This window comes from Seriola lalandi, unplaced genomic scaffold (genome assembly GCF_002814215.2).
Source record: "Seriola lalandi dorsalis isolate HSWRI2012SDOR001 ecotype SW California unplaced genomic scaffold, Sedor1 jcf7180002053835, whole genome shotgun sequence".
Classification (NCBI taxonomy): Eukaryota; Metazoa; Chordata; class Actinopteri; order Carangiformes; family Carangidae; genus Seriola; species Seriola lalandi.
The window spans coordinates 345,281-359,956 of NW_019524388.1; the positions used below are offsets into that span (position 1 = coordinate 345,281).

General features: G+C 40.2%; 1 protein-coding gene across 3 annotated transcripts in view; it reads left to right on the top strand.

The window, feature by feature from the left end:
- The first annotated feature begins 267 nt into the window (after positions 1–267).
- Positions 268–14,676, top strand: part of osbpl9 (oxysterol binding protein-like 9) — a 30,981-nt gene continuing 16,572 nt past the window's right edge. For 2 of the 3 annotated variants that reach the window (XM_023401923.2, XM_023401924.2), the window contains exons 1-4: positions 268–388; positions 2,409–2,459; positions 5,887–5,965; positions 13,630–13,706. In XM_023401923.2, coding sequence (XP_023257691.1) covers positions 278–388; positions 2,409–2,459; positions 5,887–5,965; positions 13,630–13,706 — 318 coding nt within the window. In that variant the 5' untranslated portion in view covers positions 268–277. Of the gene's footprint in view, positions 389–2,408; positions 2,460–5,886; positions 5,966–6,805; positions 6,929–13,629; positions 13,707–14,676 lie in introns of those variants that run through there. The other variant, XM_023401925.2, reaches the window with a different exon arrangement.

Genomic DNA, 14,676 nt, shown 5'->3' on the forward strand with positions numbered 1-14,676 from the left:
CTTTTACTTTGACACTTCATGTACATTTTGTTGCTGTTGCTTCTCCACTTTTATTTCAGTAAGATTTTGAATGCTGGAATTTAACTTTATTTTAATTGGGTAATGCTACTTTTATTCTGAATAATCTGAATAATCTTCTGTCACTGAATACATACAAAGGGTAATTTGGGGCGCATTTCTTTCATCACCAACACCATCCTTTTCATCGGCAGCATCCTAACCCTGACGTCTGCCCACACCATATCCGACTCCTCCCCAACCGTAGCCTATTGTAAAGATGGCGTCCATCATGGAGGGGCCGCTAAGCAAGTGGACTAACGTCATGAAAGGTTGGCAGTATCGTTGGTTTGTTCTGGACTACAATGCCGGCTTGCTGTCATACTACACGGTACGTTCATTCACACAGTTTGTAATTGCTAAACTGATCTGCTCGATAGGTTACATAAGGTTTAAGTTGCCGCTGGTAGTCAAATCCGAGTGGGAGAAGGGCCTTGTGTTTGTCAGGAGTTGGGAGTCTCAACTGGCGTAAAGAGGCGAGTCTCCCTGGTGACAGATCCGATCGTTGACCAGTAGCAACGGTCCCCCTACACAAGCCGGCGAATCCCGTCTCGCCGTTTTCTCCACACTTCCGCTAATGCCGCTAGCTTTGCAAAGCTAAAAGCAGAAATACACAAACAGGTCAACATTTTATTGTGACTATTTAACAGCATTGGGCGAAAGAGAGGCATAATCATGTATGTCAGCGAGGTGACATTTGTCTCCGGTGGTAAAATAAGAGCCGGACACTCACTGGTTCACTAGCCAAATAGCTAACAATCCACCGCGGGAGGAGACAGAGTGGCTGCTCGTTGCTTGGATGTTTGGTTTACTGTAACGTTACTGTGATTTATAATGTCGAGAGTAAAGCAGGCAAGAGACTCTGTTGATGTCAGTTAACTTAAGTTCACTGAGTCGTCAGAGCGTTTTTTATTCGTTTAGTAGTCAGTAGTAGTTCTTCAGTAACTCTTGACTACCAGGCACTAGCCTCAGCCCTGACTGAAGTAACGCTATAGTTACTGTACATTTCACACCAAAGACCCACAGAGACTCATACGTGTAGATTTTCAAGTCAAAGCAGAACAAAAGGGAGTCCAGTAGCAGTTTCATACTGTATCTCACTTAGAGCTGAAACTATGCGTTGATAAGTGGATTGACAGAAAATCAGCAATTATATTGATAATCGAGTGATCATTTGAGTAATTTTCCATGTAAAAATGCCAAGCATTTGCTGGTTTCAGCTTCTCAAATGTGTAGATTTGCTGCTTTTCCTCTCACTTACATTATGATTAATTGTCATCCGTAAAACAGTTGAATATGCCAAAAGTTGGGTGAACATTCTTATGGAAGCCAATAGTAACTAAACGTATGTAAATTAATATCTTTGAATTTTGCAGTATAAGTCGGACAAAACAAGCAATTTCAATATGTCATGTTCTGTCTTGGGATATTGTGATTGTGCCATTTTGGAGATAATATTATTAATAGAGAAAATAGTAAGCAGATTATTAGACAATAAAAATAAGTTAGTTGTAGCCCCAGTCTAAAGAAATGTATGTACATTTTCAGTTGAGTCAGCTAAAGAGGAGAAAAACTGAATTTCAATTTCAGTGAATTACGATGCAGTAACAGTAAATTAAATTGTAGCTTGAATCGGAATTGAGTTTAGGTGATATGACGTCAGTGGTCTCGTTTGCCTTTCATCAAGTGTGTGATTTTTAGTCCACATTTTCTCAACCATTATTTTATAATATATTTCAAAACTCGGCTACAGAACAAAACATGAGTTAGGGGGAAGAGTCTTCTCTTAACTCTTGGAATATCGTTAGTTGAAATTTCTCATTGATATTACTAGTGTTATGATAAAGAGGACAACCTGACTATGTACAGTTCCTTATTTACACTTAGCCTTGTACATAATATGGAGAGAGCCTGTTGTACAATCTCCACAAACTGATTATTTTTTAAAAATGTCTCTAACTTAACAAAACCAGCTGCAACAGCGGACGTGCATGGTTTCTTTTTGATCCTTTTCCACAGCAGACTACTAATACTACTAATAACATTAACGATGGCTCTGTTCTATTCATGTGTCCTAGTAAACTAAGTGAGGCAGTGTGCACAATACCATGACCCTGAAACTGAAGCAGCTAAATGGGAATTCAGCCATCATTGATTTTATGAGTAACAACTGTGCTTCTTTCTGCTATGACATGTCAAATTATCCTCAGTGAAATAGGCCTGGTAAATTAATTTCCTCCTGCATCATCTACCTCAGATTTAAGCATATTTTTGTCAGCGTCTAGTTCCATTTCCTGCATTCTGTATTCTGACTGTATTAATCCCCTATGTGTTCTGGTGTTGGTTTACAGTCAAAGGACAAGATGATGCGAGGATCCAGAAGAGGCTGTGTGCGACTCAGGGTAAGATTCTCAGGATCAAGGCCATCCTGACAGTTGACTTTGATAAATGAAATGCATACTCCGCATACTTTGCTGAGTTTCTTGTCAGTGTTACCAGGTATTTGGAAGAGCTCTCAAATATTTAAGGCATGGTTGTCCTGGGTGCAGTAAAACACATGACCATATATAACTTCTTGACAAGATTTGCCTTGTCAATGCAATCCTTCTGAACCAAAAATCGGACAAAACACAGAATGGCACAATCTTCTTCTGATTTACCAGGGAAAGAGTCTTAATGTGCTGTGTGGAGGAAGGTAATAACTACTAACTGCCTGTCTTTGGTGGCCTAGTTGAACAGGTTTGCTGCTTCCATATCCACACCTCTTTTGCTACACTGGTTTAGCTTTCCCTTTGAAGGCGTATGTCCTTACAATATGTTTTCAGTACTGCGTAATATCCACTGGATGGCAGCAGTTGCTTTACTCCAGTATCTGCTTTAGTATCTCTTATAAGGAGAGGAAAGAGAGATTCCTAATGCAATTAGGTTTTCAAGGGACTGGTCTAACATTATGACTGAAAGAAAAAGCTCTCATCATCTGAAAATGTAGGGTGTTGTATGTGTCCATAGAGAATCCAACAGAGGGCTGTACCTAAAGGGTAGGATTACATCAATGGTTTAAGTTGACCTATTATAAAACATTTAGAATATCCTTAGTTTTTCTTTCCTTGTTGATGCAGTTGTGAGGTGAGTCAGTGCAGTTACAGTAGGTCTGCTTTGAGGATTTGAGAGCCTCTCTTGTTCCTTTCTACTCTCTGAGCTTGTAGATATCACTCAGCATATTGCATAGCTGTGTGCAAAAATCAGAACAAATAGGTTGGCCCTGTGTATTCTTACTTTACATCTTAACATGATGACAAATATGCATGTCATCACAGAGTGTAGCTTGTCGATGTGAATGACATGATTGTAAACAAGTCTGAGCTTTTGTGGGTAATGAAGGCTGAAATAGTTGTCTACATCCGTCAGGTACTGCATAGCCTCATGTTAGATACTTGTTACGTTGTCTCTGCTTCTTGTTTTTGACTGAAATCTCAATATGGTGCCTCCTTCAGGTCTTAACTGCTTATTCACCTCCACCTGCCAGAACCTGAACGTGCCCGGCCTAACCCCTTCAGCCACATATCGACTTTCTCTTGTGTTAGTTGTCGAATGGTCAGTTATGAAATCAAGGCAGAAAAGTTTCTCACATGTTTTAACAGAAGCAGATGTGAAAGATGCATCTGTACAAAGGTCAATGTCGAGCACCTTGGTCTCACTGAAGAGAGGAAGTATCTCCCGAAAGTACCTGAAAAGAGGATCCAGCATTGTTTATGGAGATATAGTCATGGGTCAAAGGTTTCCATTAGGGCTAGGTCAACATGACACTGCTTATTGCATTTCAGTAAATACGTCATATGCATGGAGCTGAAAAATGAATCTGTACCTATTATAAATCATATTAATGGCAGTAGCCATTAAAAATATTCACGTCTCTTGGACTTGTATTCTGTTGGTCTGTAACTTTGAATCTGGATGTTTGGATTTGGATTTTTGATATTGATCAACAGAACGGAAAAGACACTTTAATTTGAAAAACCTATACAAATTAAAAAATTCAGAAATTGTTAAACTTCCAAACACCAAATTTGAACATTTATGCCTTTGAAAGAATAAATAACCTTGTCATAGTTCGTTTTCAGTTCACATGTTTGTTTGTTTGTTTTAAATTGCTTGTAGCAAACCCAGATCCTCGGATCATATATTGTGCCAAACCTTGACCTGACTGTGTCAGTTTAAGTTTCTCACAAATTTTTCCCACTGGCTCTATCTGTGGTCCTGCTAAACCAGGCATGCCTTGTCCTGCTTGGAATAACAGTATAGCCTTAACCCATAGCCTTAAATGTAGTCTTACGCTGGTTGTTATTGGATCATTTTCAAGTGCCAAAACGAGGCAACAAAGTTTTCATTGAGTCAAAATATTCACTTCTGTCACTTCTCACATGTCCAAAAAATCTGTAGAAAAAATTTGTGACACTGTATCAAAGACATTATTATTTTATAAGGTCATAGATCTGTGTTCAGCAAAAATAAACATTATTCAGGCACTTTTAGGCAGAGCAAGGAAAACAGTTGGTCATATTCAAATTAGATGAATATGAGCAAGATTCAAATTAGATGAGTTAATCCCTTTTAATGTTTTTAAATCTCTGTTAGCTGACTTTCGGCAGTGTGAATATGTGTGCTTGAGCTGAGTCATATTACTTTTATGGACTATGTCCTATATTATATACTTATTATATACTAATATTATTATATATTATATCTGAAAATCCTTTTGTAAAAAGAACTATATAACGGCAGTGTTTTGTGCCACAGTTGTACAGTAGTCATCTTTTAGTCAACCGTTCATTTTACCTCTCCTAACTTTAAACCAACTTGTCTCTAATATTAGGGACTTTCCTGTAAGATAGCTTTGGGAGTTCAGAGCAAAACTAAGCACAGGCTCATTTCTGCTAATACCCCAATTGGATTTTGTGTTGCTAATATGTTGAGCTTCGTTAATACAACGAATCACAAGGCATTGTACATACATGACCTTTTGTTAGTATTCCTTTGGGTTTTTTGAAGACTGCTCTGTGGAGTTGAAGAGTAGCAGACACCACGCCTTGCTTGTTGTTATTGTGTCATGCGGTGCGATTGTCAAATAAAATCAATTTCAATACCCTAAAAAAAGTTCTTACATAACGTGATTGGAAGACCACATTTATGGTGAGCTATTTTACTGGACTGCAAAGTATTTTACAGCTGTTTATATTATTTTATCTGACCCTTGCAGTTGTTACGTTTTGTGTAGGTTTGGTGTACTGTATAAGGAAGCTCTGAGTCACACGCCCTGTTTTTGTTGCTAGGAGCTAATGTCCCAACTAGCCAGCAGGCCATTTCGCTGCAGTTGGCTGCTAGCTGCTGGTCCCCGGTGTCTGTTTCTCTCCACCCTTCCCTGCCTTTCTCCTCCTTCGCTCTCCCAAATCCCACCTCCTCCTCCCCTCCCCTCTTCTCTGCTATGTTCCAAAAGGCTGCACTCGTGTATGTGTGTGTGTGTGTGTGTCTGAGAAAGGAACAGAGTAATTGTGAGAAAGAGATAAGGCAAAAGGAGATGGAGCTTTTGAAGGAGAAAGAGTAAGGTGCTGAGATGGACCAAGGGTAATTTACAAAAGAGACTCAATCAGGGGGCTGCAGGAACATGTGGAGGGCATGAGGATAGAAATGGAAAGTAGAGTATGACGTGTCCCGCTGTCTGACTGCCTGCTTTTTTTCCCCTCTCTCTCTCTCTCTCTCTCTCTCTCTCTCTCTTCTCTCTCTCTCTCTCTCTCTCTCTCGCCATCTCTCTCTCTCTCTCTGTTTGCCTAGGGAGCTGTGATCGGCATTGATGACGAGGACGACAGCACATTCACTATCACTGTGGACCAGAAGACTTTCCATTTCCAAGGTGAGATGTCCCCCTTTTAATTTTGTTGTCTTTACGCCTCTCCCCCTTCTCTGTTACTGGCTTTCTTTCTCTGTGTCTCCTTGCATCCATCCCTGCTGTTCATTTTCTCTCTCTCTCTCTCTCTCTCTCTCTCTCTCTCTCTCTCTCTCGCTGTCTCTCTCTCACTCACTTCTATTACCCTCCCCACCTTTTGAAGACTTGGAGTGGTCTGCTCTAATGCCAGGAAACACATGCACACAGGCATCTACACAATGTCAAAGCATGCCGTGCGCATCTGAGTCTCTTCTCCCTTCCTCTGGAATCGCTCCAAGCTCTGTGAAGTTGGACTGACATGTATTTCTATAGATAAACAAGATTTGTTCCACTGCAAGCGAGATTCCTCTGGAACAGAACGAGCAAGTAAGGCATTTTTTTCCTTCGGCCCTCCCGACTGTGGCTGAGGAGGAAGATTGCTGCTTGTGTGCAGTTAAACCTCTGGGAATAAAAAGGGAATACTGCTGAGCTGGAGGCTGAGCTCAGGTCTCTTCTGGTTGCTGCTGCTGTTCGCCCTTCGGTACACTGCTGCCGCCACCTGCTCTCTAACAACCAGTCAATCCATAGGGACAGGAATGGCTCCCAGCTACAGCATCGCCTCCCTCCTGTCTTGCCAAGCCTTCCCTCCTTTTTGACAGTGAGCTGTCCAGTCCAATACAACGCAGACATCCTTTTTTTTACTCTTATCACTTCACCAGGTCTTTAACTAACCTCCTCCACCTTTCCTTCATCTCTGTCCTCCCATCTGTCCATTTGTATCCATTTTGACAACACCAGACCCCTCACACTTCAATACCAGCACCCTCCCTTCACCTCCTTCTTGAGGGTCACCAGCCACAGTCCATGGGCCCCCCACCCCTCACACCTCCTCCATGCCCTCTCCCATGTCTGTGTTCCGAAGCTGTATGCTGTGGTTCTACAAACGCAAGGGTAAGGAGAAAATTGCATGTCTCATCCGCATGCATGCCAGTCCAGGGCGAAAGGATCGAGAGGAGGCGTTGTTTGTTTGTCTTCTGGGATGTAGAGTCAGGGTGGAGCAGTACGTTCTGTAACACACGGGTGAATTGGTTTGTTATTGAGGTTCAAGGACAGTTCAGAGCAGTATGCAGAAGACTGTTTAGTGGCTGTCAGCTGTGAGGAATTACTAAAGAGAAAAGAGTGTGTGCAGTGTCCCATATTAGTCAAATGTTTGTACAGACTAAGTTTGTTTATTTAGAAAAGGATGTTTGTTGTTACTTGTGTTTGTCCTGTTCTTCACTGGTTTTGCTGGTTTGGCTCAACAATGATGTAGTTTTTTTTTTTTTTTCTTTTTGTCAGTTTTTTTTTTCCTCAGGAAAGTGATAATTGTAAGGATATTTTCATAGTGATGTGTTCATCAGTCAATAATAGCTGAATTGTCATGCCCTTAATTTACCAATACTTTAAAATATGAGTTATTGGTATCAGCTGTAATGCCTCAGTGAGTTAAAGGTGCATTCGTTCAATTTTGTACTTTCAGTTGTGATGATCAGAATTACCTGACTCTGAGACACTTCTACATCTCTGAGAGAGCAGGAGAACATCAGCAATGTATGCAAATTCTATTCAAATTCAGTGAGCCCAAATTTGAGAGCATTATTCAAAAACCTTCATTAATGCAGTCAAAGAGGGAAATTAATTTCTGGTAGGGTCTTGCATAAAAACACAGACAACAAAGACGCTGCAATACTACAGGATAATAGAATTTGAAAAGATCATCTTAAGTAAACATTTTGTTTTGACCAATGACAAGTAAATATCTACTATGTTGAAGTAAGTTAAATCAGCAGCAATGATATGCTGCTTATCTTTGAAAGCAGCATATCCTTGCACAGGGTATGCTGAACCTGTGCATCACATTGCAACCCTCATAATCATCTTTTTGTTAGAGAGAAAACAATGAAATGTCACTGGAAGACACATCTGCTCTCCATATACCCAGAGGAGCACTGTATCATCTCATGTATCCCCACTGGACAAACGGGCAGAAAATTAGCACTAAATATGTACTGAACATGAGAGTCTGGATACATCAGCGGTTAGCTTGGATATCAAGACATGAACAGGATGTTGAGCAGAAGGAGATTTCTCTGTTGCTGTAAAACGATCCTGATCTCAGCATGTTATGCAGTCAGTCTCCCAGGATTCACAGCATCGTCTGAATGTGTCTGCATGGCTAAGGTATGGACTGTGTGATGGATAGAGCATCACTGTCAAGATTAAGAGGGGTAAAGAAAGGCACGGGATGTAAACTTATACCATTTGCCAGAGTTTCAAAATTTCTAATGACCAAAACCTCTGCTGATACACTACTCAGTATCAAAGTGTGTTTTGTGTTATGGTGTAAAACATGATGATTTGCCGGGACAGTCCAGCTGGCAGGTAGAAGTGTAGTTCTGAGCCGGCCGGCCGGCCAGCCACTGTGCTAGCCTGGAGTGCAGCTCTGTACTGTCTTTCTATTTAGAGAAGCATCCATTATTCATCAGCGCCTTTCCCCCGGCGGTGCATCAGAGATGCCTGAGAGCCCTTTAGCTTCCCCGTTTCCTCTTTCCCCCCTCTCTGCTCTCACCCACCCTCTCTTATCTACAGTAGCTATCAATCTCTCGTCTTCTCTTTCCTCTCTGTGAGGGTGTCCAGTCTGCCCAGGGCATCAGTACAGGATGAGAGACCCCCTCATGCTCTCCTCCTTGTCTCCTCTCTCCAGGGTCCTTCTTCACATCGAAAACATTGTGTTCTTTGGGGGCTGCAATTTTGACCTGTTTATTTAAAAAGATGTTCCCAAGTGCAGATATCACATGACCTAGTCAATCCAAAGCAATATGGTGTGTTAAATTTACATTTTTGCCAGACACTTAGTTATATCATAGTTTAAATGAGCAACAAATTGAACAAATACTTAGTTTTCCCACCAATACAACATTACTTCATCGACCTCAGATTATATTCAGTGTGAACTTTTTGCATTTTCTTCCCACTGGAACATGTACTGAAATATTTCATCAGCTTGTCCAAAGATGGCAGGAACAGGAAAAAGAAGGGAGGGATTAATAATTGACAGAGGCCTTTTGGAGAAAGGAGGAGCAGCGTTATGGGGTGAGGCTGAGCATTATAAAGAGAAATCTCTGAAATGGAGACCCTGACTGACTGAGATAGGAAAATGCCACTGGTGCTTTTTATCTTTATGTGTTAATGTGTCTGTTTGTCAGGACATGGTATCTGTCTGTATGTGTGGTAACTGTACATGCTGTACATAGATATTAGGACCATCTGTCGTTGTTTACTTGTCTATTATGGCAATTTCTGCAGTCTAGGTGACAACAAGTACCTGTAGCTTAATTTATGTAGATAAAAAAATATACATAAATGTTGATTTATGTAGACATACCTAAGATGATATCCAATACAATCTACCAGATATAAGTCAGAGGCAGAAGAGTATCTGCAGATACATATAAGTGGAGCAGAGGATGGTTGTCAGGATGACAACCTACCACAGAAACAAGAAGAATTAAAAAAATGTTCAGGCATGTCCACGTTAAGTTTATTAAATAGACGGCCATGATGTAGGTAGGAAACATATGCTCAGAAAAATTGATCACAGAATTGCTTTCTTTACATTTAGCTGAGTGTCCACATAAAAATGATACTGGACCAAAATTAAGTTACTTTTCATGTGGATATAAACTGATAATGGCATTATGCCAATATATTGGTATATATAGTACTAGTGCATTTTTCGAGACGCAGTTACCATATAAATAAAACTAAATAGCCAAGAAGTTTAAGATGCAACATAATTATCCTTGGTTGAAGTCCAACCAAGGTCCAATTTAACACCTCTCATTTCCTGCCAGCTTGTTTCTTCAGTTTAAACTATATAATAAAAGCCACAAATGGCTAAAATACTGAAAACATGAAATGACCACGACAGTCAAATAGATAGAATAGAGGGCATGCATATGATATCAGCATACATGGAAGTTATTCACTTTCCCCTTGACTGGCAAACATGCCAGGGGCATTCAGGAAGGAAAGTGCATTGAAAAACAGCTAAATTGCCAAAGTGCTATTGAGCCCCTGGTTGCATAAATAGTTTGAAAGACTTCAGGCATAAGTTTTTACAGATTTCTGAAGGCTAAAGAGAAGAGGAGCAAATGGATCACTGCAGTTCTGTGAGACTCTTGTAATCCTGGTTGTAAAACGTGGATATGTAATTGCAGTTTTGTGTAAAGTATGTCACATTTTTGAGTAAGATAATACATTAGATTCTTTTTGGAGTACTACGTGACTTACCTTTCAAATGTTTTCTTTATGATTGTTTTGTTTACTTCTACTCTGTCAGCCTAGTACATCCCACAGATCATTTTTGTTTCTGATGGCTTTTATAGTAGATTTTTTAACATCATATCATCCATGGCAGATGTGCTTTGCAATTCAGTGTTTGTGAGAGGAAAAATAACATCAACACATGCCTTGGAAAACAAATGTATTTGTCCAGTATCAGTTCCCCATGCTGGATATGAGGTGACCTCCACTGTCAACGTGGACATTGGCTCTGTATTGGCTCTGTTTGTGGAAACTCACTGTTTCGTTTGGCATCATTGAGTTTGCAACTATGGGATTATTTGTGCTGTGTATGTCTGTATCTATCGTGAAACTTCATCTAATATCTGTCGGGGTCTGACTGTAATCATTAGGAACATGTGTGTGGGTGGTTGGAGTTTACTGGTGCGACATACAGTACCTCATGTATATGCTTGTTCTTCTCAGTGTGCCTCTGTGCTTTGCTCTAGCAGAGACGTATCAGAGCCTTCAGTAAATAAGATTTAGTCGACACACCTTTCTCTGTTATGAGACTACTTAGCAGCAGGCCTATGAGACTATTACACTCTTACAAGACTGAAACAGCATCATAAAAAGAGTGTGTTGTTAATGTCAGGTTTGTGTAGAGTTATAGGAGAAAATTGTATCTTTGTGACTTTCAGACTTTTGTCCCTTTTGCTCCACTCTTAACATTTCATAATTGCTGCAAAATAACACGTAACAAGCCTTTTAAACACTTTAAACTCAGAGCCCAGGAAGATCTCCTCATTTCTTATCTCCTAATACAGAAAATGAGTGACTGACACATAGAATATTCTAGTTTCTCAATTCCTCCAGGGTTTTTATTTGTATAGGCACCTTATGATTACAAGTCTTAGTATCCTAACTGCTAACTTCTGAGCAACACTCATTGGATATCAGGATACCTACTGTACTACACTGTGATCAGATAGGTGCAAACCTTACCCTAATCTTATCCTATCATGTGCATTCCTCTAACTTTGGCTTGTCCTCCTCCCCTTCTCTTGATCAAGACAGGTCAATGTTTAAAGGAAAAATAACTTGGTGGTTGTTTGAATGTGTAACTTCAGATTAATAGTGTTGGTTCATGTCAGATGACAGCCGTCGTCATGACCCACTGGCTAAATGACTAACTGCTCACACTTAACCGGGAAAGAAAATGATGTGGTAGATGGTAGATGTGAGCCAAAGACTAGGATGAAGATTGGACTTGCGACACAGTTCATACAGTTAGTGTTTGTTTCTGTTGAATGGCCCTGCTACTACCTCTCTTCTGTCATATAGAAGCTAATAGAGCTAAACAACATTAGCCACAGTGAACTATTCCTCTGGAGAGTCTGTTTGGCTGAGGGGAAAGTGAGAGGGCTGTGAGGTGCTGTCTGAGTGGATTGGCCTGAGCCTCAGCTGCCTTTTAATGTCTTTAAAAGCTTTTCTGCCATAGCACTGCTCAGCCTCTGTGCTAGCACACAGAGTCATTCATCTGCTGCACTGTCTTGTTTCCAGCTCAATGAAAAATGACTCTTACACAGGATATAGTTTTCCAGCTAATTCAATGGCATATATCTTATTAAGTTCTTCTTTCACAGCTTTTAGAGTTATATATTTTTTTTGACTGGTGGCCACCATCCACATGCACAGTAAAGCAGAAGTAAAGCTACTTGTTAAAGAACTGAAAACCTTTGGCGCTTGAAAATACAACCTGACAGGATGGAGTCCAGTTCAGTCTGGTCTATGTCCTGACAGAGGACAAAATTTTGTATCCCTGTAGGCTATTGGCACCAAAAATCGTGTATGTGCCTTTTGCAGTCTGTTTGGTGTTGCACGTCTCAGGGCCTGTAATGGATCATTGTTTAATGTCGCTGGCAGTCTGTTTGTTCTCAGTCTTTGCTCTGAGGGTGCAGCCTCACCCTGCTCCGTTTCACACTCCGACCCCAAAAGCTCCATGTGAAAAACCAGGCGAGAACCAGTACTGCGTCACTTCAAGGAGCCTTAACTCTTGTTCAAATGATCGTAGAAGTACTGATTCTTTTGGTACTGATTCACCCATCACTATCATACATAGGATATCAAACCTTAGTACGCTGAGTACTTCTTTCACCTGCCAAAAATGTGAGTGCTTGGTCAGATTCTGAGTGTTTATGTATTTGATCAGATCCTGTATGACATAAATCCTACATTCTACACTATAATTAGTTACTGTCCTATTTAACTTCACTGAAAGATTCCTTGATTGAAGTGTATACTTAAATCAATCATATGAAAGCTACCTTTTATTTAGTTTTGTTTAGTACAGTAGCACAGCTTAATAGTTGCCAAAATTTAAGATACTATTTAAGCACAGCCCTAACTACCTTTACTCATTACTCTAATTTAAAGGAGTAGCTCAACACTTGGGGCATCTCACTCTCACGTTAGATGAGAGGATTAACCATTCCTATGTCTGTATGATAAATATTAAACTACAGCTAGGACCTGGTTAATGTAGTTTAGCCTAATGGCTGAATGGCTGACTATTCCGTAGCCAGGTGCACCAACTTTCTGCAACGAAAGGTTGCCCGGCAACCAGGTGACTTCACCTTGCCAAGAAATAGTGGCACATAACCACCATAAAACAACAGTGCATCATTCTTACACTTAGATATATACATATGGATTAATCAAATGAGTTTACATGTTTGACGGACAGGTATGAGAGTAGTGTCAATCTCCTCATATTTCTCAGAAAGAAATAAGCAATAAACATATTTCCCAGAGTGCCAAATTGCTCCTTTTAAAGCCATTTCAGGGCAATCTGCCACATAAATCTTCAGACATCTTTCTGCATTTGATTTGCAGCCACTAAGTTATTATTGATCTAAATCATTTTGTTTTATTTTCTTATCTGATTTTATTGTTTTTTCTTTCTTTTTTTTTCCTTTTTTTGATATTGTTGTTGCTTACTTCAGCTGTAAACAAATTCTCTGGCCCTCTTATAAAATGGGTTATACTAGTAAAGCTTATGGTTATTGTCTTATTTGTAAAACTGCATATACATGCATTATTATTATTATTATTATTATTATTATTATAGATTCTTCAACCCACAACATGATGTTAAAAAAATCTCATCCAGATGAATGCACAGTTTCCATGTCTGCTTCACCAGTGCTCATGTCATTTCACATTTGTGTTGTGGAGTAATTAATGTGTAACATGAATGTAATGGCTACTGAAGGTGTCTGGATGGAAACTGTGGTTCACTGGGTGTGTCTGTGTGCTTCTGCCCTCAGCCCGAGATGCCGACGAACGTGAGAAGTGGATCCACGCCTTAGAGGGTACTATCCTCCGCCACACCCTCCAACTCCGGGTATGTAACTTTATTTGCATATGTGTGTATATGTGTATGTATTTAGGCACAAGTATCTGTGTCCAATCTATCCATTGTATTTACAAGAAAAAGTTGTTTTGCTGTAGGGCTCAATTGTCAGCATCTGTCTTTGTAGTTTCACTATTTACTGTCTATTTTCCTAAGCAAACATGCTATTCTTTGCAATACCTGAAGATTATACTAATATAGATTAAGTGTAGCCAAAAAGAGGATTGGTGAAATCCTGAAGTAAAGATAAATATGTTACCTAAATATCAAAGCTTTCATTGTGGGATTTTTATTGAACCTCAGATTACATGCATTTGCATATCCTGTGAATCATGTACTGTGCCACACCACAACACCCATAAACACCCATATGATGATATTGAAGGGACTTTGCATCTCAGGTGTTATCAGCACTTTTAAACTTTATGCCTCTTGCTTGTACCTGATTTTTTTTTGCTGAACAGAGCAGTTGAGCCAGTGACTAGCCTTGTCTGTGTAAATAGAAATAATAGTGACATTCATGTTATCATAAATGAAAGCTGATATGGAAATATGTGGCTTGTTGAGACTAGTATGGGGACCAGGATCCTTTGTTTTACGGAAAGACTGTTTAACTGCTGGCTAGCTCGCAGTGTTTGTTGTCCCACTGATGTTTGTGACTCTGTTTTTTCAAATGTTGAGACTGAGTGTCTCAGTCAGTTCTTTTTCCTGCTTCTCCTGTCCCCCAGTTGTTTCCCTGCCCAACCATCTTCCCTACTCCCCTTCTCTAAAGCATACCTTTCTCCTTCTTCACTATAATCATCATCTGTGTGCAGTTCTTCCCACCCATTTCCTCCTCCTTTTCCCCCTCATGACCAGCCGTTTCATTTGCTCTCCCTCCCTCCTTCCTTTTTCTGCCTTCCCTTCCTATGTGGCAAATCCTTCTGATGTGCTACGTGTGCCTGCTCGCACGGTGCGCACA